General features: G+C 48.7%; 8 protein-coding genes across 8 annotated transcripts; 3 read left to right on the forward strand and 5 right to left on the reverse strand.

Moving 5' to 3' along the window:
* Window positions 1-1,760: 1,760 nt before the first annotated feature.
* On the reverse strand, window positions 1,761-4,465 carry PEX2_007050 (Glutamyl/glutaminyl-tRNA synthetase, class Ib; the record flags this gene model as incomplete). The annotated part of the gene is made up of 11 exons (XM_016737982.1): window positions 1,761-2,518; window positions 2,572-3,147; window positions 3,198-3,271; window positions 3,324-3,354; window positions 3,413-3,428; window positions 3,484-3,523; window positions 3,580-3,623; window positions 3,684-3,953; window positions 4,004-4,075; window positions 4,143-4,308; window positions 4,371-4,465. 11 exons carry the CDS (start codon window positions 4,463-4,465, stop codon window positions 1,761-1,763), a joined length of 2,142 nt encoding a protein of 713 aa, XP_016594554.1.
* Window positions 4,466-6,810: 2,345 nt separating this feature from the next.
* Window positions 6,811-7,374, reverse strand: PEX2_007060 (carboxymuconolactone decarboxylase family protein; the record flags this gene model as incomplete). Its single annotated transcript, XM_016737983.1, has 1 exon — window positions 6,811-7,374. One exon carries the CDS (start codon window positions 7,372-7,374, stop codon window positions 6,811-6,813), a length of 564 nt encoding a protein of 187 aa, XP_016594555.1.
* Window positions 7,375-7,970: 596 nt separating this feature from the next.
* PEX2_007070 (DUF5427 domain-containing protein MTC1) lies at window positions 7,971-9,552 on the forward strand (the record flags this gene model as incomplete). Its single annotated transcript, XM_016737984.1, has 2 exons — window positions 7,971-8,514; window positions 8,579-9,552. 2 exons carry the CDS (start codon window positions 7,971-7,973, stop codon window positions 9,550-9,552), a joined length of 1,518 nt encoding a protein of 505 aa, XP_016594556.1.
* A 429-nt stretch (window positions 9,553-9,981) lies between these two features.
* PEX2_007080 (5'/3'-nucleotidase SurE) lies at window positions 9,982-11,245 on the reverse strand (the record flags this gene model as incomplete). Its single annotated transcript, XM_016737985.1, has 3 exons — window positions 9,982-10,051; window positions 10,115-10,998; window positions 11,234-11,245. The coding sequence occupies 3 exons, from the start codon at window positions 11,243-11,245 to the stop codon at window positions 9,982-9,984; spliced, it is 966 nt and encodes a 321-aa protein (XP_016594557.1).
* A 1,461-nt stretch (window positions 11,246-12,706) lies between these two features.
* Window positions 12,707-15,320, forward strand: PEX2_007090 (uncharacterized protein; the record flags this gene model as incomplete). Its single annotated transcript, XM_016737986.1, has 5 exons — window positions 12,707-12,951; window positions 13,003-14,128; window positions 14,182-14,290; window positions 14,346-14,671; window positions 14,724-15,320. The coding sequence occupies 5 exons, from the start codon at window positions 12,707-12,709 to the stop codon at window positions 15,318-15,320; spliced, it is 2,403 nt and encodes an 800-aa protein (XP_016594558.1).
* Window positions 15,321-15,813: 493 nt separating this feature from the next.
* On the reverse strand, window positions 15,814-16,345 carry PEX2_007100 (DUF2462 domain-containing protein; the record flags this gene model as incomplete). Its single annotated transcript, XM_016737987.1, has 3 exons — window positions 15,814-15,996; window positions 16,112-16,193; window positions 16,296-16,345. 3 exons carry the CDS (start codon window positions 16,343-16,345, stop codon window positions 15,814-15,816), a joined length of 315 nt encoding a protein of 104 aa, XP_016594559.1.
* A 3,470-nt stretch (window positions 16,346-19,815) lies between these two features.
* Window positions 19,816-20,685, reverse strand: PEX2_007110 (uncharacterized protein; the record flags this gene model as incomplete). The annotated part of the gene is made up of 1 exon (XM_016737988.1): window positions 19,816-20,685. One exon carries the CDS (start codon window positions 20,683-20,685, stop codon window positions 19,816-19,818), a length of 870 nt encoding a protein of 289 aa, XP_016594560.1.
* Window positions 20,686-21,048: 363 nt separating this feature from the next.
* PEX2_007120 (putative GTPase NOG2) lies at window positions 21,049-23,221 on the forward strand (the record flags this gene model as incomplete). The annotated part of the gene is made up of 3 exons (XM_016737989.1): window positions 21,049-21,146; window positions 21,211-21,958; window positions 22,373-23,221. 3 exons carry the CDS (start codon window positions 21,049-21,051, stop codon window positions 23,219-23,221), a joined length of 1,695 nt encoding a protein of 564 aa, XP_016594561.1.
* Window positions 23,222-23,327: the final 106 nt, after the last annotated feature.

Here is a 23,327-nt window from a genome sequence, read left to right on the forward strand (position 1 = left end):
GCATTGTATTGATCTTCAATTGTCAATTGTTATTCTATTTTTTACATAGTCACCTATATACTCGTATACCGGTTTTCATTTTCATCGGACGTCACATGATACGTACTTTTAGAACAATAGCTTGTCTCTTCAATAGCTGGCTATTAAGGCAGGTAGGAATTACAGTAGATCTTGGAGGAGACACACAATAGAACCGATTTGTATGCGCTTCCTTTTAGGCAGCTGCTGTGGACAATCTTATGGACTCGATTATACTCATCTATATGTACTCAACAAGGAAGTCACGACAAGTGACAGGAAATCGAACACGAGATAGTTGCATTATGTTTATATGGATATGTCCGTGGTGACTGGCCTTGGTCCGTTCGGTTCATGGTCTCCATATTTTGTGTGACAAGGAATGCAGTGGCGTCTCATCCTGGTTGAGACATATAGACTACAATACACATTGTCGCCTCTCAAGTTAGAGAGTACCTAAGATAAGTTCTCCATATACCCCTCAACGATTGTCTCCTATCCGTAGTGTCTCCTATCCGTAGCAGGCGTGTCAAACTCAAAACAGCTGTTACTACCAAAGCAAAATGTTCAACGCCAGTTTCTCATAGTATACATCATCAAATATGATGCTCTTATAGTCGAGAAAAACCCTTGTACTGACCGCCTCGCTATCAGTTAAAATAGCCGCTTATGTCTCTTTCGCCTAAACGACATATTATAACCCTTCCGGCCTTGTCGGGTAGAAAGACCAACTCAAATGTATTTATTCTTTACAATCGGTATCTAGGTCATAAGTTGGCTGGTTGGATATGGTAAGTTGTCACATTCTTCGTAGCGCCATCCTATACTTCCCGATTATATGTTTATCACAATATGTTAGAATTTTCTTTTCAAATCAAACCTGACGATACTCTACTAAGTAGAAATTTGTCTAATCACACTGAGTCTCAACTAATAATAATGATAATTAAAAATCAGAGAGAGAAAGAAAGATATAAAAAATAAAACGGATTCATTAAAGCGGCAGCCGAAAAACCCCGGTAGGAAATGTACCAGTGGGTCTCGGGATCGCCCCAATTTTTCCTGGAATGTTCCTTCGACCCGTGAATGCCGAGGTTCACTCTAAATTTTCTACTATTCGAGGCCTCCCTGGGAACAGTCAAATATTGTATAATGATGATCTTTGTACAGTGGAACATAACATTATCGATTATAGAAAAATCGTCAATAGGGACTACTTTGTGGCGATCTTTTGAAGTATATGTTGGCAGAGCTAACGTGAGCCAATGAGATAAGGAGTTTTGGAAAGTACATTGACTCATGTTCTAGTGAAGAGAGATGTAAGTATCAAAAACAACAAGCATAATGGAAGGTACATACAAAGTGGTACAAAGTGCCTAGAAACATGCGACATACTGCAGGGACTATACACATTCCGCACAAGAATTGAAGCAGTGTCGCACAAAAGCAGTGTTTATAAATAGATAAAAGCCCAATGTTGACTCGACCGGACACTACCCAATAAAAGCGTCAAGATCGCCTTGTATCCCGTTATGGTAAAGATGAACTTTGACGCTCTAGGAATCAAGAAAGAGGTCTAGCTTCATTTATGGCGTTTATCTCAAGAGCAATTTGGAATATATGTAATATATACTGTTATAGAGATGATTACCCAGGATACTGACAAGTTTAAATTGGCAGTGCACACTTTGCCCATTGCACGACAATTCATCCAAGCTCTCCTTTCCATTTCAAGCACATATCTACTTCTGCTTTCCAGTGGGAATGTTGAAAAAGACATCAGGGACACCGGGAGCAGGAACCCGATCCACACGGTAGAAGCCCTTGCGATCGAATTGCAAGACATCGCCAACATTGACCTCGGAGACATTGCAATCGGCCAACCCACTCACACGAAACTCTGTGTTGAAGTTGAGAACATCCTCGAGGATATCATCGTCATTCAGTGAGTCCTTCTTGAGCAGGTAGTCAAAGTCGACCAGCTCGACGGGGACCAGAGTCTGGCCCTTAGTAGACAGCCAAGTAACCTTCTTCTCAGTTTTCTTCACGTCACCAGCCATGTGCAACTCTAGTTCCAGATGCGTCACTTTGTCGGTAGAACCATCGGTGGAGATTGCGCGCACAATTGCATTGCCCCAGTTCATTAGCGTAATCTCCTCGTCCTGGCTGAAGGACTTGGCATCAACCTGCTCGAGAACAATGGACGAGGAAAAAGCAACCACTTTATCGCCAAGAGCGGTATTCTTGACATGTTTTTGACGCTTTTCCGTGTATGGGGTAGCGGGAGCCCCAATGACAGTCGCCTTGACAATGTCCTCGTTTGCAATAGCTGTGTGGCGAGGGGCAACTGGGTCGATGTATTTCTTGTTGGTGGCCCAAATCAAGCCCCAGTCAAATAGCGTCACGTTCTTAGACGGACCCTGCTTGAGAATGAACTCGCGAAGCGCGGGAATAGTCATACCACGACGGCGAATACCACGGATAGTGGGAAAACGAGGATCTAGAATGGTCGTTAGTATCGTCACATAAAGCTAGAGAAAACGGAACGCTTACCATCCCAGCCCCATACGACACCGCTTTCCACGAGTTTAGTTAGCTTGCGCTTTGATAGCAGGGTACGGATGAAGTTCATGCGAGCAAAGTCCCAGACCTGCACATTACGGAGGCTCAGAGTATCGAGCATCCACTGGTACTGCGGGTTGCGGTCTCTGTATTCAATGGTTCTCAGAGCATGGGTGACGCCCTCCATCGAGTCGACTATGGGACAAGCAAAGTCGTACGTAGGATAGATAACCCAGTCATCACCTGTGCGGTGATGAGTAGTAGGTTTGCATCGGTAGATCACAGGGTCGCGTAGGGCCTTGTTCTTGTCATCGAAGGAGATCTTAGCACGGATGCACCACTGTAAGCCCTCGGGAGTTCCCTTCTTCATCTCCTCTAGGTGAGCCAGAGATTCTTCAGGATAGAGGTCATGACGCTGGCTAGGGACGCCGTTCCTCCGCTGGTGCTTCATGATCTCCTTGTCGGTGTCATCGGCATAAGCCTTTCCTGATTTAATAATCTGAAGACAATGGTCGTAGAGTTGATCGAAGTAGTCACTAGTATAGCTGACTTTGTCGGGTCGGATGCCTATGCATAATTGTTAGTACTTCCGATTTTAAAACAAAAAGGGGACGGACCCATCAATGCAAGATCCTCAACAATGGCATCTTCAAATTCCTGCTTCTCGTTCGACGGGTTGGTGTCGTCGAATCTAAGGATTGAGTAAGCCTCTACCATCCTCAGTTTGGGTCACATAGACAAACCGAAGTATAAGAGTGCCGCTATACTTCTCGTCTATTGAAAAGTGGTCGTTAGTAGGGTGTGATTTCCGTAATTAAGACATGGAACGCACGGGTAAAGTAATCGTTCTAGACAAATGGTAATGTTAGCCAGGGATTCAACAGGAAAAGGTGGAAAACAAACCAAAAGAGCGGCTTTAGCATGTCCAATATGAAGGTATCCACTATACACCAAGTTAGTAAAGAAATGTGCTAGCCCTGGAGCATCAAGGGAACATACGAAGGCTCCGGTGGGAATCTGGTGACAACCCCTTTCTCGGTATTCTTGAAAGTCTCACATGGTTAGCCATAAATATCATGAATTGGTCTCATTCAAATGCAGACCTTCAGGGCAATATCGTAGCTGGCACCCTCTTTGGATTTAGCAAGCTTCTTTTCGCGAGAAGCAGCATTTAACGACTCAAAGGCCGATGTGGCCCAAGGGCACAACTCCTCGAGGAACTTGTACCAGCGGGTCAGGTTGAGGAGAGTACCCCTCTTGAGAGCGGAGACAGCAACACGGTTTCCCCGAAGGGCACCCCATAGTGCAATGTCCGCCGTCGAAAGATAATACCCTGAGAGGAAGGACCGAAGGAGCAGGTGAGTATCGAGATGCTTTTTGAATATGTTAGACTAGTCCAAAGCTGCATATAGGTTCTTCTAACCTGGAGGATTGGCTCGAGCGTCTTGAAGTCCAAGGTGTTAAAGAAATCTATTCGAGAGATCCATTCCTTCTCCTAGATGCGACATCAACACTGGAACTTGTCGACTTTTAAAGCCTGATTCGAGGATATGCTAGCTCACCAGCTTAGCATCCTTGCCGACAAGGAAAGGGAACTGCGCGCACAGCTCCTGGATGATAGGAATAGTGCCAGTAACAGTCTTGTCGTCTATCTGAAACTTGATGATTGACTTGTCACCCTCAGTCAGCAGGGAAGTATCCTCCAAGCTGATATTGATGATTGGAGCTCTAAGGGAAGGTTAGTTTGTTTATAGACTCAAGATCTTAGGACCTCCAAGGGAGTTACTAACGGGCGGGCCTCATTAATGGAGGATGCGATTAAGACTACGGGCAACAGCGCAGCATGGTTGGCACAAGTGGCCACGAAAAGTTCGAATTGAGTCATGTTGTACCGTTGTACATGTAAAACTGAGAAAAATGTGAGTGATAGACAAGTTCAAATAAGGCCCCGGGGGAATTCTGCCTGAGTCACCTGTACCGCATCCATGGGCCTGCACAGCCGCAGACCTAGCGCGATTTATGTTCTGGGCTGATCTATTAGCAAGCCAACTATGAATCATACGAGCTCTTTTGTCTACTTACTCTTGCTTTGCATTTGGATTGCACTATTGGAGGCATACATGAGAAGTAGATTTGTATCCTGCATATCATTATTATCCTTTTATAAAATGCACCAGGCGCCGATTTTGATAGAACATAATGTCAACCTGTCAAGCCCAAGGAGCCCAAGCTATGTAGGCTCGGGGGGCGGCCACCTTGGAAGTATCACAGAACATCTACCCAAAGGCGTAGCGTGAACTCGCACGTCATCCAGCTCAAACTTCCACGCCTTTGCAACCCGACTATCTGGCTGATATTCGACATGCGATTGCCACTGTAACATACTCGCACTGGCGTTGTTCTGAAGATTAAGATAAAACCGGCAATAACAATCCATATGAAACTCCATAAGCTTCAAACGGGGCATGCGTTGGGTTGCATAACCCATCGATATGAGAAGCCGGTGGAATTGTTCTTCGTCTATCGCCGATCTTCCACCCCATCTCCGTTCGGGATCGTGCATCCGGTCATTCCACTTGCCATTCTCGATTCTGGCTCGATGCTCCGCGGTATGATTGGAAGTCCATTTTCCTAGTCGATTGGCTTGCTTAAGTAGCCAAAAACATACCAACGGAAAAAGAGATATTCCTTACCGGAAGGAAGCCAGGGAGGCACATCCTCAAATTCCAGTGTTTCCAAATAGGGCCAGTGCAAGGAGCCTATAATAGGCTGGCCTTTTGCATCCAAAGGACATAGAAAATCAAATGCAAGAGTGGTTCTGTTCAATTTCAATTTTCGAAGGTGAATGCTGAGATTTCGCAAATTGATAGTCATGCTATCAATACCCGAAGGGGTGACATTTAGTGCAGGCATACTATGTTTCCACGGGCCATCCTCCGTGCCGTTATAACGAAACACTCTTACGCTGCTAGGAACAATACTGAGCAAGGAAGACAATGCTATAAAACTATTAGTACAAAAGTGTCTAAGCGAAAACACATGAAACTAATGATATAGCTTACATGCTCGCCGTTCTTGTATATAATGTAAGTAATCCGGACGGACCCATTCATTGAGATCCAGCTCCAATTCAGTGATGGTTGGACAGTGTTCGATAATGGTCTGCACTGCCCCAGTCCATATTTGATGGAGCTGGTTTTTGTCATGGGTTCTGTTAAGGAATGAGAGCGTATCAATACACGGAGCGTGCATCATATATAGTTGATGCATACTGTTGACGAAACGTGCCCGATAGGGATAGATCGAAATATTGCGTGTTCCTGTGTATTGATCGAAAGAACGATATGCACCGGCAGTAGGACAGTGCTCAGTATCTGGTTCTATTTTAGGCCATCTATTGTGTCGAGATTCTCGAAGCCCTAGATGCAATTTGAGACGGCAATTCTGGTTCCACGAATGAAGCGTTTGGAAAAGATCAAATATAGCCGTCTGGAAAGCGAAATCGTTGGCCTGCCTTAATTGATTGCTTGTGCTATATTGCGAGTTTTTACTTGTTTTCCAGTCCAGTAATTTGCAGGGGATGATGATGTCGTAGTCCAGCCTTCGGATCCATTCCCGCCGTATGGCACGGCTACCGGATGTGAGTTTTTGAAAATGTGTTAGGGAAATTCCACGTCGCCCTTTTTCTTTATGGTAACTGTCACTATAGACAACGAGATCGGTATATATCAAAGGCTCGAAAGCTGCCTGCCAATAGCGACACACATAAGTGCATGGAATCAAAGTCTCTCCGTCCATTTGCAGAAGTGTTGCAATTTCGTATAGCAGTTCCAGGGGTAGTGATGCCGCCATTACGCTGAGGTGTGTAGATCATAACACTGGGAAGTCGATTGAACCACGGCGACCTTTCAAAAAGAAAGGAGCCACATGGAGAAGAACGAGAAGTTCCAGGAATAGAATCAAAGAGAAGAAAAGGAAGTTCATAAAGAAAAGATAGTGCTGTTTATAATTGAAGGCTTGGTGCCACGTTACTTAGACGTATCACATTATGCTGCAAATGTGATCGATCATTGTAAGCATTAGGCCGAAGGACCTCTAATTACGCCTAACTACTAGTAGTGTTAGGCTAGAGGACCTCAATATTGATAAATACAATTATCTTTAACAAAAATGTCAATAGCTCTTCTAAGACCAGTCTATTTTGCCAGAAGGCTTGTAAGCATCTATAGCTCAGTGCAGGTGGTTCTTCTCGCCAACATCCAAAGCCACTAAAAAGCGACTAACACAGTTATAAGCTGCAATCGTAGCGGTAATCTCAACAACCTCTCGTTCATTAAAGGACCCCTTCAGCTCCGCAAAAACCTCATCAGGCACGGTAACCGTCTTCGTCATAGCATCGGTATACTTCAGCACAGCCCTCTGGTCAGCACTCAAGACCGACGACGCAGCCTCGCTGGAGAAATCTGCTTGGGCATCCCCAATAAACTTCAATGCCTCTGAGCCCAATCCACCTTCCGTAAGCAGAGGTGCATGTTGTTCCCACTCGAACAGGGCGCCGTTGACTACTGCGACGCGGCAGATGGCTAGTTCACGGATGACAGATGTGAGGGTGGTTCGGGTGCGGATTGCGCCAATGAATGAGTTCCAGCCTTCTGTGACTGGGTAGGAGTGCAAGAGTGCTAGATCGAGGGGGAGGAGCGGGTTTGGGGCTCGGCGCGCTTGCACGCTGGCAAGGATTCTCGCTTCATCTGGTGTGCTAGTTGCTGGAGGGTCTGCAACATATGGGAGACGCATGGTGGGTCGTATGGAAGGGTTGGAGGTGATCTTAATTGGAAGTTGGGTTGTTCAATGGCTAGATTTGAGTGAAATCTGGGGTCTGTGGTTTGATTTCAGTTGAGATGTGACTCAATAGGCTGTGCTTTGGAGCAGACAGAGCAACCATGTATCGGCAACCCCGCGCGGGTCCATATGGGGCGGATAAGTCAAAGCCGCGGGAGTCGGGTTTGCGCTTCCGAGTTCCGCAGTATTTAGTCTGATTTTGCTTGAAATTTCAGGTGTGGGCCTGTAAAGAGAAGATGTCAAGATGTGAGGATGAGAAGATAGCTGGCATTGTGTACAAGGGTGCTCTGTACTGTGCGGGGTGACACATTTAAATTCAAGGTCGCCCAGGTGGTCCAACATCCAATGTGTCCAAGGCTTGTATTTTCTCTTGGAATTGAATAAAATATTCGAATTAAAGAATGAAAGCATTAACATCATCTGTTTAACCAAATTTGACTTTCATCAAGCAGCTGCAGTCAGTGTTGTTAGTCTTGGCACATGATCTCCACAAGTTCAGAAGCTCCCAAGGTGTCGTCACCTCTCCTGAACATTGTTCCCCCCAAACAAACATGCCTCCAAAGGCCCCCAAACCCACAAGTGACGAGCTTCTAGCTCAGTTTGACGACCTCGGTCTTGACAAATCCGGCAACAAAACATCTAAAGCTATCGTATCTGACAATGCCAAGGGCGGGCAGGAGGACATCCTGGCCGAGCTGGACCACCTAGCCACACAGCGTCCAGCGAGTGGACCAGGCACTCCGCGCCTGTCTTCCGATAAGCCCAGGCCATCTACACGTTCTCCCCGCCCGAGCGCGACCATCGACCGATCGACCGAGGACAAGGCGCCGGTCCGCCAGTCTGAGGAGACCGGCCGGTCTTCACGCACAGAAACCAAGCCAGAACAGCCCAAGGCTGAGCCTGAGAATGTCCCCACACAGCAAACAGCCCAGGAGGGGGCTGGCTGGTGGGGTGGATGGTCAGGAGGCCTGTTCGCAACGGCCACCGCGGCTATGAAACAGGCCGAGGCGGCTGTCAAGGAGATCCAGAATAATGAGGAAGCACAGAAGTGGGCTCAGCAAGTCAAGGGCAATGTTGGAGCTCTCCGTGATCTTGGTATGGATCATCCTACTCAAAACATGCTCTCCTACATGCAGACGGAGCTAACTGGCACACGCAGGCGGCGAGCTTCGAGACAGGGCAATCCCGACATTCACCAACCTCATCCACACCCTTGCCCCTCCTATTTCTTCGCATGAACGTCTACAAATCCATGTGACTCACGATATGTCCGGCTACCCGGGCATCGACCCTCTCGTCTATGCGGTATTCTCACGAGTGATGTCCCAAGTTGAGGGCGGAGACCTGTTGGTGATCCAGCGGGGCCAGGAGTCATCCCCGAAGCGCGGAATCGATGTTACCGGCTACATGACCAGTGCCGGATGGAATGACGGGCCCTGGTGGCGGACGGTTACACCTGGACAACCGCGGAGCATCTCTTCCGTGCGAGGCACCGTGGAAGGTTCCAAGCTCGCGCGAGCCAGCGCCGAGTCCTACGCTACCGAGTACTTCTCGTCCCGCGGTGGAGTCGAAGAGGCTGCAAAGCACGCCTCGGAAGTCCTGAGTGAATCGAATCCGGTCCGCAGCAGCGATATCTTCCTGGCTATTCAGGCTATCAGCCAGACTACTTCCAAGGACCTCTTCCAGGCGGGTGCGACGGGCGAGAAGGCCACCGAAGGAGCCGTGGAAGCTGATACGCAAGAAGAGGAGATCTCCTTCGCGCTGTATCTTCACGACCCCATTCATGGCATTGCCTTCCACGCCATCTCCCAGAGCATCCCGCAGACATGGATTGAATGGCTCGATGCTTCGGTGCCCGCCCCCGAGAACCCCGAGGCCGCGGATGCGAATATTCAGCGCATTGTAGTGCCCGAAGCCATCGCTGAGGTCATCGAGAGTGGAGGTGTTGACCCCCGCGAGTGGGTTTCGGAATGGATTGAGGAAACTCTTTCGCTGACCGCTGGTATTATCGCGCAGCGATACGTGGCTCGACGAATGGGCGTCGGCGAGGGAGGTGTCGGCAAGGGAAAGATGCGAGCTGAGCAGGTGTCGACTGTGGATAGCGGCGCAGGAGAAGCTGCACGCGCGCTCTAGGACGGCTGTGATCTTTTATACCGAGCTCAAGAGCTGACGCTCTTATTCCAGCATCTCCTGTCGTTTATGTGATACACCCGCCTGCTTGTGCCTACACTTGCTATTTCTATTTCTATATTCTGTTTTACTGGTTACGCCAGGCTGTCTGGTAGCGAGAATAACAGCAAATGCCCATTATCAAAAAATAATAGGCCACTTATGCGGCCTTGTGATGTCTTTTTAGATTTATGTGAAGGCGGTAAAAAACCCCCTTTGTGCAGGAGGCTTTTCTATGTATAACTTTAGAAAAAAAGAAAATCGTGTATGCAATTCCCGTATATGTACAAATCGGAGCAGTCTCCCTATGAAGCACCATATTATGCATTTTCGAAAACCATTGCGGGTATCGTAGGATCATCCAAAGCATTCAGAATCTCTTCAAGAGCTCATTCAAGAAGCAAGGTCCAGCGGTCCTTCAAGACCGGGGACATGCCAGAAATTGGCTCGGAGGGCAGTCACACTAGAAACAGCATTAGCATATCCGGTTCCAGCATCGCAGCGCGAAAAAGAACCCATCTCTTACCTAGTTGACCCATTGAGCACGGTATGAGCATCTGTGCCAACCTCACTCTCCTGCATCGTCTTCTTCATATCCGACAAATCAGCTGACCACTTAAACTGGCGCTGTCTGGAAGACGCAGGGACATGTCCATTAACAGCGGTGCCATTTGTCTCGCCATTGACATGAACGCCATTCGTTTCGCCGTTGACATGAACACCATTCACACCATTAACCTTCTTCCCCGTCCCCTGCTCAGCATACAGACACCCCCTAGACCAATAATACGGCAACGTGCGCGTATAAATCACAGGCTTTTCCTCAACATCAAGAACCATCGGAACATTGATATTATAAAGCTCGACCCGCTCATCCCAATTCTCATAAAGATGTCGCACAACCCTAACCGCCAGTCTCGCAGCCGCAGCAATAATATCATCAGGCTGCGGATCCTTGCTACCAAACGAGATCGCAATACCACGCTTACCACAGAACACCGCTTCCAGCGCACCGCCTACCGTCCCCGAGGACAGGTTGTAGATGGTGGAAGCATTGCGGCCGTGGTTCGGGCCCGAGATGACGAGGTCGATGGGCGCGCGCTCGCTGAAGAGGTTGTACAGACCTAATTGCGCACAGCTAGCCGGTGTGCCGTTGCGGATCACAACCCAGTCATTCTCCGGGTCTGGGGATTCGAAGCTCTCGTCCCAGCTGCCGTCTGCGTTGAAGGCGTCTGGGTGTACGTAGCTGGCTGTTAGGGAGGCTTCGATTAGGTGGGCTTTGCCGATCCATGAGCGGGACGCTGCGGGGATTGCTACGGAGACTTGGTGGCCGTTTGCTTTGAGGGTGTCGACTAGAGGTCGGAGGTATGGTGAAAGCTTGGTGCTTGGCGGACCATCGTCGTTGACGACCTATTTTGGATTGTTAGTTTATTTGTCTTGGTTATTTTTTAGTTTCTTTTTCTTTTTTTTGCTTTATCTACGTTGTGCAACGTATTGCCCGGGCGTAAGGAAACAGGGTGGATTCTCCGGAGGAAATATGCCGGATCTATAAGCAGATCCTTGCAGAAAATGGCTTTCTATACATTTTTGCCAGGGTAGGGAGAAAATAGAAAGAAAGGATTTTTTTGCCGGTGATCTCACTTACCAGGATGTGCATGACGGGATTAAGCAGCGCCAAGGGCGTTAAAGGTGAATATTCGAGTTTTGATTTGGATCTTGACTTTGACCTAAGTTTCCCCGGTGGCGGTTTGGATTGGGATTTTTTTGTTCTTCTCTAGTTCTTTAAAAAGAGAAAAAGAAACAAAAGAAAGGAAATATTTCTGCACCCCGGGAATACTCGGGGTGCAGGACACTTATACCTGGGGGAATCAGGGTAAGGAATGAGCCATTGGCCACACCGAATTACACACCGGGGCATTGGGGGGTGAGGCCGTTCAGGCTGCGGGGACGGCAATGGTAGGGCCGAATGCAGCGTGCGGTGAACCGATTCGGTTTTCTTTCGGAGGTGCTGACCATGTGCTTTTTATTGATACGTTGGTATGTTGCAGAGGGGTAGACATTTATGTACTACAACATATATGCTTGGAGTAGTCGAGAGTTAGTAGGATATATCATCCAGGATGATAATAGGACTTCGGAGTCTATAGTTCATTGTAAATGCTGGTTCAAGTATGCCAACTAGGTATGACTAGTCATATGGTGCATGTATCTCATAGTCTAGAAATGGATGTCAAGTGTGTGTGTATATATATAGATATTTATGGATATATAAACATAATAGTAGTCTATAACCTATATTTGCACTTCTATACTTCTTATACTTCTAGGGTTTTAAATAGTCAGAAGTTTAAAGCCCAAAAAGGACGATGAGGTAATCAATCCATACCTACATGCTTACCTAAGAAATGCCAAGACAGTGCTGCAACCTACACGGTAGAACAAGGTCTGCATGGAAATTTTTTTATGTTTTTTTTTATGTGAAGGATGAAGGATGAAGAACTGAGGGGGTTACATTTAATATGCCTAATGCGCCTACATTAAAAACTTGTTAGGTCGGACCATTCATAGCTCAGGAGATTGCCACGAACAGCTAATCTCACACCATCTCCCTCTCGTAAGACCAGTGAGACCACCCTCGTGCCGGAGATCCTGTCGGAGATCGCCATGCCGGTATAGGGTATACAAAGTACAATATCATGGTGATTGACACTTGGCCTATATACTTCTTTTTGTATATCAATATGTATATCAATCTAGCTGGAATTCAAAGATTTAAATCCAACTGTCATCAAAATCGATTTTCATCGTACATCGTTGTAAATAAAAGAGAAATCCTAAAGTGGTCTGTGCCAGCAACGCGCTAAAGACGATCGCAGAAAATCTTGAGGTGGGGAATCCCGTCAGCCCTTCAATTATCCTCTGGCCCCTCAACTCTCTCCTGTTCAAGTCACTACCAACTATATATCTATTCGATACTCGGACACGTCGGAACATCTTCGCCTCTTCACTACACAACTCAATTCTGCCACCTACCTGAACCCGCAAAGTCTCAAAAAGCGAAGTCTTTTTGGGATCTTTGCTAAACTAGGTCGTCGCCGCCACCTCACCCTCATCCTGTATGGACTGTGAAAGTACTGGGACCGCTGCGGGGATCGACCCCAAAATCTTGGACAATTGGCAAACTGAAGGCACTTTTTCTGTCGCCTCATGGGAACATCTGGGTTATGACCAACCCCCCGAGTGGGACACCAGCCAAGAATCCAGCCAGTGCGATGCGGATATCGCGGACTTAGGTACCTTCCATGGCCCATTGGCCGGTGAATACCGTCGTCTGGAGAACAGGTCCGGAAACCCCTCTCTGAAGTGAGACCGCGAAGCGCGATGTTGATGTGGCTGACACTTGTCTTGTTTCAGAAAGCACGATGTAGCACCCGAGAACTTGAACTACCCCGATGGCCTCGCCGAGGGTACCGGCAGTGGCACTCTTAGCCCCAAGACCATCCCATCTTCCGCCGACGAAAATTACCATTCGGACGAGGCTTGGCCACACTTTCAACTGTACAACTCAGTGAGCATGCCGATGGATGCCTCTCTTCTCTACCCCTACGCGAAAGGACCGGCCCACTCGAACGGCGCTGTCATTGTCGATGATGTTGGAGAGATGCCTCACGGTGGTTTCTCGGATGCCCCGGCAGAGGGCATCATGTCGTTCCAGCAGATTCCGCAGTCTTTCCCCATGATCCCCGAGGAGTGGACTGAAATTCAACATGGCATTCCAGTGGACAGTATGTCTCTGCCACAAGAGTCCATGCCAATTTCTGTGGAAACACAGGAGAACTCCAAGGATCACTCCCTCCGAGGGTTCCAGACTTCTATCAGATCGCTGGAATCGCGATGGCTTAATAGTCTGGAATCCCAACTGCCCACCCAACAGATCGCGCCGGTTTCTCAAACTGCTGGCCCGCGAAACGCACAAATGGGACAGGAGTTCCAATTCAAATCCGAAAACTCTTCAGTGTCGGGCGATTTGTCGGGAATATACGAGTGCTCCTACTCCGCTACTAGCGACGAGGCCCCTGCATTTGCGGACCGTCAGTTGGAAGACGACGATGTCCAGTGGAAGACCTCACCGCATGAATCCAGTTCACCGGAGGGGTCGCAGTCTACATTCAAGACCACTGCCTTCATGGTGAGTGAGGCACCCGTGGAGTCTCTAGTCTCCACTGTTCCTGGTAGATCGAGGGCTTCGTCGACTGCTGGCCAGCGTGCCGGTCGACCAGCACCACTCGCCATGCAGACCTCGGCTACAGTCAAGAAGCGCAAGGCCAGAAACCCTGCCTCAATGGACCAAAGCATCGCAAGGCCCTTACAAATTGTCCAGGAGGATGGACAAGGCGGCTCTATTGCGTCTGCGGACTTTGTCTCGCCCCCACGTGGCGCGCGTCGCAAGGGCCCATTGAGTATGGTTGGACGGGCCAATGCAGGCCTCCGCCGGAAAAACAAGGATACTTGTGTTCAGTGTCGACTTAACAAGCGCAAGGTAAGGATTTTCAACTAAATTACTGTATTTGGATAAAGTTAACATGTCTGCAGTGTGACGGAAGCGCCCCTTGCGATGCTTGTCGCCCCACACTTCATGAGCAACCATGTGCTCGTGCATGCTTCTCCAGCATTGTCGAGTTTGGAACCTGCAACTATATCTGTAAGCGTTGATCAAACCTCCCCACGGATAGTTCAAATTGACTGACCCTATCTAGCTCAACGAGCTATCAACCACCCTACTGTGGATGGTTCCAACCGAGTCCGGATGGAGATTCCATCTGAATTCGACCTCAGTCAACTCCTGTCTTTGCTCGCTGAGCGCCAAGGGCGGTTCAACATCCGCGCTAGCCAGGCCTGGGGCTCTCTCTATGTCCTTGACCTAGGAGAGACCTACAAGTTCCTGAAGACCCTGAGCGAGTACAACGGCAATTCGAAGTCCACTTTCCTAGAGTTCATCGACCGACGAATTGTTGACTCGAAGGACAAGTCCAAGAACTGGTTGTCCTGCGTTGTCGACTGTGACCCAATGAACCAAGCCTATGTAAGTGTCCACTGTCCCACAATCCCGAGAGCATCAAACTAACCATCCTCAGACCCTTCTCTCCCAGTGGAACAACATGCCTAGTCGCGCCAAGTACAGCTTCGTGTCCCTCGACCCAGCAGGCGAGGAACGAACAATGGACATCAACAGCCCAGAGGACCAACGCGAGATCCTCCTCGCCGCTCAACTCTCCCGAATCTTCTGCCGCATGCTCGAAGTCGAGGGCTTCCGCAAGCTCGAGCGCGACTTCTACAACATCAAGTGGAAGCAGATCTCCCACGAGACGCACGTCCGCTTCCTCGGCGAACTCGGCCACATCCTGCTAACGCTGCGATGGCGCGTGAGCTGGTGGAAGCGACTCGGCGATGGCGGTCAAACCCCCGATCCCTCACAGCAGCACTACGTCGATCGCGTCGAGCTTCTCTGTCGCATCCTCTACGTCTACTACACCTGCGTGCTGGCGAAACTGCCCTCCTGGTCTGCGGCCGATGTCCCCAAGGGCATCTGGTCGACGTATGCGGACTCGGAGAATGCCGTGTGGGATGATTTCCCTTCGGACTCCAGTGATGCCGGCTTCAATGGTTGGATGGAGCGTGGCCAGGACCTGATTGAGCAGGCTGGTGTTCCGAGCCGCATCTCGAAGTTCTGAGACCGGGATGGCAGTGATCTGCGAATATGGTTTGGATGGTAATGGCATTGGAGTTAGAATTATAGATACCCTTTTTTTTGGCTTTTTGGTTTCGTTCGTTTCTTTTTCTTTTCGAGATTTCGTTGTTTCTATTGGATGCATCATGACTTTTTACATACAAGCTCTGCGCTTATGATTTGATGATTTCGCGCATGTTTCTATTTTATTCGGTTGATATTTTCCACAATTTGTACATAGAATTACTATTGATTGTCATATAGAAGCTGCTTTTCATCTCTACTTCATTTCACATCCATCTCATACTACCTACCTACCTACCTACCTTGTATGTATCAGGGATAGATATATGTAGACCACCCGAACCAAAAGACAATAGAAACTGGGTATCGATTTCATGCACTCATATAACGAGCTCTGTATAGACGAATTGCAAACACGATCGAATCAGAAGAAAAAAAAAACATCTCAATCCATTAAATTCCCCGCCCTTCATTCAAGTCGCCTTCTTAGGACCAGACTTCAAACCTCCATCCTTGCGAGCCAAAGTCCCATCCTTGCGAGCAGCATTACGCTCCTTCTGCAGACGATCCTTCTTTCCACCAGCCAACAGCTCAAGATGGCCTGCCTTTGTCGCCAGACTGCGTTCTGTCATTGAGACGAGGCCGGATGTGAGTTGCTAAAGAGCGGTGTGTTAGTGATTTTTATTCCTTCGGTCTTGTCTTTTAGGTCTTGTGGTCCTGTTCTTGTATCACAGGGCACGGATGACAGTCTAGAAGTGAATTGGTGCGTACCTTGGTGAGTTTCTTCTGCTTGATCAGGCCGGCTTTCTTAGGCGCGACGGAGCGGACACCCGGTCTTGTGGTCTTGGCGGGCCTAGTGAAAGATTTTGTTAACTTAATTGCTCCGGGATGAATGAATAGCACTGCCGACTGTGGTGGATTTGTGATTTTATCTGTCCGCGAGTGGCACACTTACTTCCTGCCTGGGCCGGTGGGACCGACCTTTTTCAATGATCCTTGCACCATGTTTGTGTTGGGGTGGGGATTTGAAAAAATGGATTTGGTATGTAGATAGACACAAGAGAAAGAAGTAGACGAATTTTGTAAAGTAGCACTGCCAGCAGCACGAAGTGATTCTGGGCTTCTGTTTCTTTTTTCGGGGGGGTTGCCGGAGGGAAAATTGCTTATCGGCTTATCTGAATCACGTGCGTTGTGGGCCTGGGGCATGTATTTTCCGTTCCGAAGTATACGGACGCATCTGGCTGAGGAATATAATATTGGAGATAATGAAGATGAAAGTAATGATGAAAATAAGATGAAGAAAAAAAAAGAGGGGATATACGCGAGAACGACCGGAGTCGAACCGGAACAGTCCAGGTAGTGGAAGATCTTCGGCACTTCCCTCGTGGTACACATTGTCATGTTACCACTAGGCCACCTGCTGTTGGGGATACTAGTACTAGGTTGCTCTTACTTTTATCCTACGCTTTTTTTAAGGTTTTTGCTTTGTTTGTGGACCAAAAAGAGCACTGTGTGTGTGATCTGTATCTCATACCGGTGCGTATGTATAGAGGAATATGCTGTGATTGATTTTGGGTCTTTTAATTCATTTCTAGGACAGTGTGAGATGCATGGTCAATACATATGTTGATATTCCGATGGTGGTTGGCGGTGGCCTCAGGCCAGCACTACATGTTTGTTTTCCCAAGTCTTTCATTATCGATATATCATCAGGACGAACACGCAATTTGAAGGCTTCCAAGTTCATATATTCTTCTTTTAGATAAATCACATATCGTTCCAACTGATAGTTGCCAGTCATGAGGCAAGCCATCAATCTAGCAAGATATCAGAAAAGGTAAACCGCTCTATAGTACTCGGTCATTCATCACTATGTATATTTGACCCCAACCTGTCCCTCAATTGGCTTTCCACCGGCATCGACCCACGACAAGATTCTAGTGTCAGTGCACTAGCATACCGCAACGTAGACTTGGTTGGTAATCCAGTGCACCCCGAGCGCGGCAAACCGTTGTTCTAACAATGCCCCCCTCCGAGACTGCCTCCGCCAATGAGTGTGGTTGATGTGAAGGGTCGCTTCCACTGGCTGTGGATGTTGTTTCTAGAGCAAGGATATGTCACAATTGTATGAAATGAAACGCAATAGTCAAGAGGCGAGGCTCTTACCTTTCCCAAGATATGAGCTCTGGGCGGTTCAAGTTTGCTAAAGTATGCCAGTAAAGCCATGACCACGACACAAATAACAGTTCACTCACCAGCAATAGTAGCCGAGAAAGGGCTAAGGTATTGGGATGCTGCATTTCCAAGGTATTCCAACATCTCAAGCCCGACAAGCTCAACAACAGCATGTTCAGCAAGAAAAGGACCACGCACATGCCATAAATTTTCCAGAATAACCAGCAGAAAGTACGCAATCGAGCAGGTGGTCGTGGTGGTCGTGGTGGTCAACACTAGAAGGATGATGTATGCTCAGACTGCCTTTGCGGCTTACAAGGCACAGACAAAGGCCCCATAGTAGCAACTGCTCTGTCACGTCCGACTTGGCAATGGCAAAGGAAGCTTCGGTTCCGTTGAGAAGTCTCTAGGATTGGAGGGGGGTTTCGAGGAGGTCGACTATGAAAACGTAGGAGCTGGCGCTCAAAGGGTAGGTCAGGCTGCCTTTGAGCTGTATTGCACTGATCAGCATGGGTTCTCTCAGAAGTGAAACCTTGGCGATGAGCATAATCGCCCAATAAAGATCCACTTCCAACCGCCGATCCTGGTCTGCCCATCCATCTCCATCATCCCATAGGCCAGGAAGCTGCCAACGCCCAAGGCAATGCATCCAAGTAGATAAAAGATAGCGCTAAAATTCTGTAGCACGTAGCATGGGCACCGGATACTGGGAATATAGAGAATACCGGGGAATAGTTCAGTCCAGCCATGGTCTTTCGATGTGGGACGAACCTGAAGGAGTAAGATAGATATTGTTAGTGAAGAAGTCTTATGGTTTCACTCATTAGAACTTACAAGCATGATTGTACCCCATAGAAGCCCAATATCCGATCTTGCGAATCATGACTTTGGCGAGGATCTGGAAGATCCTGTATGTGATGAAGAACTATGGAGGTGATGCTGTGGCCATTATTGGATTGGTCCATGTTCAAATCATACTGTATTCTGGAATCAGTCTGCTGGATGTGTACATAATGAGACTGGAAGTCTTGGCCATTTGCAATTCCCATAGTGGAAGCAGCCAGATGTGATAAGCATATGCTTCCCCGATCAGGTGCCTTCCCTTTTTGGTCAAAAAATCGTCACCAACCCCAGTTTCCCCATTGCCTTCAGCCACTGGGAGGGTATAAATACCTCCACCCTCCCCATTTTTCTCTCTCTTCTTTTTTCTTCCTTCAACCCTCCAGGTCCACATTGCACACCGTGGTTCCTGGACGTTCAGTCTCCCTTGGTCTTTGCTGCGGTGCAGGTTAGTCTGACAATGGATAGGGGCCTCGGCCCTGGTCCAATGGCACGAAGCATGTCGCGGCCCGGACTCGTTCCCCCCGCGCCCTCTGTGGATAACAGACTGTACTTTCCTGGGGTCTCCACTGACCTATGGGAGCTGAACACCGTGCTCTTTGAGCCAATTTTTGGAACCCCCCCACAGAGATAGCACTCTGTTGTCTAAGAGTTCCTTCCTGAGGACAGTTCTTCTCTTCAAGGTTCCTTCTTATGGTTCCACTTCTATTCTTGTCTTGTTCCTATATCTCTTGTTGTTGTCCGTTGTTGCTGTGGTTCCTTGTTGTCATCATCTCCTGCTGCCATGGTCTTTTGTTATCGTCTCTATTGCTGTCTCTTGTCTCTTCAAGTAGATTATCTAAATTTCCATGTTCATCTTCGGCCCTTCTTCTCTGTAATTCCTCATTATTTAGGATTTAAGACATAGAGTAACGCATAACTTGAAGCAAGGCTCAACTACTCCACACCAAATATACCTTCAAAGAGCTGCGATATAGAGGCACTATGAGACTTCCGCGAGTTGTACCCATCTTACGAGGCTTTAAACCGGCCGAGACCAGAGAACATCTACAACAACATAGGGCTTTGTGGAAATCAGATAGAAAATTGTGATCACTAAACAGCATTGAAGTGTGCTACTTGAATTAACCTAAGGAGTCATCCACTGTTCATAGAGGGGTTCCCTCTTCTGCTCGGATGATGGGTACTTAAATTGGAGGATTTATGTTGCTGATGGGACTGAGCCTTGGATGTGGTGTGTGGAGATATGAGTGTTGGTGGTTGGCTTGGTGAGGCTACTTGGTTGCCATAATCTTGTTATTTGCTTGTCTTCACTCTTAGGCGGACCTTACTCGCGTTGGCATTGAAGTGCAGCGGGAACTCGACTTGAGAAAATAGAAGGATCTCAAAGGATCTCTTGATTTGAGCTTTGAAATGCTATAGCTTGATAGATATTGTACATGATGCCAAAAAAAAATCGATTACTCTCGCAGCTTACCTCCAGTAAGTGCCTCGGCAAGCTTCTTAACACGCTCCTGAGAGACATCCCAGCGAATAGCCTCGTTGGAACGGGTCTTGGTGGCAAGGTTGAACACAGTTGGGGGGTTACCCAAGTTCCAGATGTTCTCGCCGGGCTGGTGGTCGTTGCGCCACGCTGGGTTCTCGCCCTCGGGGAATACCCGGTCGATCTCAGCAGTGAGCTGCTCCTCAGTAGTAATGAAAGTGCGAGCATTCACATACAACGACTGGAGGTGCTCCTTCCGCTCGATCTCTTTCTGTGCCTGCTTTGCTTCCAGACGTGCCTGAGAGAGTGCAAGGCGTTCCTCGCGGTTGGGGTCGGGCAAAACTGGCTGTTTGTGGGGCATCATCGCCTCGATGGTCGATGGCCGAGTGAGGCGCTCGTCCTCACGCTCGGGTTGCTGAAGAATGCGGTCCCGCCGATTCTGACTCTCAAGACTGCGGCTGACAATCTTTGAATCTGCGGACCTTTTGCGCGAGTACAGGTCTCGTAGACCGTCCCGCAGGTTCTGTCTCCGCAGATCTGCCATCTTGTGCTTCCATTCCTGCTTCTCGGGGTTGCTGCTATTTGGGCTCACTACTCGTTCCGTCTTGGGGAGTGGTGTGACTGCATTGAGATATTGTATCCGGGGCTTGTCCGCTCGGCGGGCCGGGAAGAGCTCGCGAGGCACGGGAAGAGTACCCCTGACGTGAGGTTTGCGGGGGTTGGTGGGCTGAATGATTTTCGGCACATCGATGAAGTGAGGTGATTCGGGCCCGACTCGAAGGTTGGAGGAGGAAGCAAATCCACGGACCTGCACGGTGGCAGTCCGGCTATTGCGGAGGACAGACATGCGGCGCAATTCAACCCTGTCACTCCGGGGAGTGATAAAACTGGCAGGGGATTGTTGCAAAGTAAATAATCAAATCAAAGGCCAACGACACAACCTTCAATTAAGCCGGGATGTAACCTGAGGTTGATTACCGTATAATAGGGAGGATACGCGGTCGAGTAAGTCGGAAGAAACAGAAGCGATTTTCCCTTGGTCCGTGCACGGCAATTTCTTGGCGCCAAAAAAAAATAATTCCTTCGCCGCCTTTTATTTTTCTTCTTCTTCTCTTTGCTCTCTGCCACTCTCTGTGTTTGGTCTTGCCTTCGATTTTTTTTTCGTCAGGCACTTACTTCTCCCTTCACATTTCAACCCACAACCGCTATCATGGGTACAGGAAAGAAGGAGGCCGCTCGTAAGGTGCGGCAGGGGCAGCCCAAAGATGGCATGGCAAACGTCAAGACCAAAGGTGAAAATTTTTACCGGTATGTACAGCCTCAGCGAAAATCCCTACCATCCTCAATCAATCAATACTGACTTACCTCCCAGTGATGCCAAGAAGATCAAGACCTTGAACATGTTCAAGGATGGTACGCCGCGCCGCAACGCACAGGGTGAAATCACAGTCGCCGCGAGTTATCAATCTCGCGAGTTGCCGACAGCTCGCATCGAGCCAAACCGTAAATGGTTTGCTAACTCCCGTGTCATCTCACAAGAGGCTTTGACCTCGTTCCGTGATGCTGTTGCGGAGCGTGCTGCCGACCCGTACCAAGTTCTTCTCAAGACCAACAAGCTCCCCATGAGCTTGATTCGGGACAATGACAAGGTCAACGGCCTGAAGCAACACCAGGCTAAGATGGCCATTGAGACTTCTCCTTTCAATGATACCTTCGGCCCCAAGGCTCAGCGCAAGCGCGTCAAGCTTGGCGTGTCGTCTCTCGAAGACCTCGCTGGCGAGACAGCCAAGATGCAGGACAGCTACATCGAGAAGAACGATGAGGGAACTCATGCTGATGGAAGTGCGATTGTTCGTGGTGATGACACTGCCGCGGTCGAAGACCTGGGTCTACTTACTACCTCTCGTGAATCTGTCTTCTCCAAGGGACAGAGTAAGCGTATCTGGAACGAACTTTACAAGGTCATCGATTCTTCTGATGTCATCATCCATGTCCTGGATTCCCGTGATCCCGAAGGTACTCGTTGCAGAAGTGTTGAGAAATACGTTCGCGAGGAGGCACCACACAAGCACTTGATCTTCGTTCTGAACAAGTGTGATCTCGTCCCCACTGGCGTTGCTGTAAGTCTCACTATCTCCCCTTTGCTATTCATTTTTATCACTTCGTTCTTGCTTTTTTTGTTGCCCTGCGTTTTTCTGTTATCCCCCTGTTCCATCGCTAAGTCAAGGCCTCTTCCTGCGACTTCGGTCGTGCACAACTTCGGTTGTGCTTGTTTCAATGGAATTCCGTCTGTTACAGCTTTGGTATATTAACACTGGCCCGCACCGAATTTCGTTATGAACCTAGGTTGACTTGCTTTCGTCTTGAAGGCCTGTCGCAAAGGGCCAGCTGTGTTTTGTTTTTGAGTAGAAGTCTGCTTCTGCCTTTTTGGTGGCTATGTAGCAGACTTCTTAGTAACATCCCACACATTCTACTTTTACACAATGTTTCATTCATTGCTAGTGACTGATTGCTAACTTTGCATCTTTGACTAGGCCGCTTGGGTTCGTCATCTTTCTAAGGACTACCCCTGTCTTGCTTTCCATGCCAATATCAACAACTCTTTCGGTAAGGGTTCTTTGATCTCGCTGCTTCGCCAGTTCTCGTCCCTTCATTCCGACCGCAAGCAGGTGTCTGTTGGTCTGATCGGCTACCCCAACTCGGGCAAGTCTTCCATCATCAACACTCTCCGCAACAAGAAGGTGTGCACAGTCGCTCCCATTCCTGGTGAAACCAAGGTGTGGCAGTACATCACCCTGATGAAGAGAATCTATCTCATCGATTGTCCCGGTGTGGTCCCGCCCAATGTCAATGACACCGAGGAGGACATCCTTCTCCGTGGAGTTTGCAGAGTGGAGAACGTTCACAACCCTGAGCAATACATTCCTGCAGTTCTTCGCCGTGTCCTTCCCCGTCACCTTGAGCGCACCTACGGTATCAAGCACCAGGAGAACTACCTCGACTGGCTCGCGCTTCTTGCTCGCCAGGGTGGCCGTCTCCTCAAGGGAGGCGAAGCCGATCTGGATGGTGTTGCCAAGATGGTTATCAACGATTTCCTTCGTGGAAAGATCCCTTGGTACACACCCCCACCTAAGGGTACCGGAAAGGGTGAGAAGGGCGAGAAGGACGAGGAGCCTGTCGACGGTGTCGAGGGCCGTGAAGGTCGACTCGGCGAGATGCCCCGCAAGCGCAAGTTGGATGAAAACAACGAGCCCGCTGCTAAGGAAGCCGAGGCTGAGTCCGAGTCCGCCCAGGACGAGGAGGCCGTCGATGCCGAGGACAGCGATAATGATTCGATCGCCAACTTGGAGGTCAGCGATGTGGAGAGTGGCGAGGAGGAGTGATTGATCCCTTAGTGTTCTCTACGGCACTCGAGTGTCATCCCCATTCCGCCCTACGAAAAATAGACAGTCTGCCGCCATGAGATCGGCTATGCTAGCTCTTGAAACA

Source organism: Penicillium expansum (assembly GCF_000769745.1).
Source record: "Penicillium expansum strain MD-8 chromosome Unknown contig20, whole genome shotgun sequence".
In the NCBI taxonomy this organism is placed as follows: Eukaryota; Fungi; Ascomycota; class Eurotiomycetes; order Eurotiales; family Aspergillaceae; genus Penicillium; species Penicillium expansum.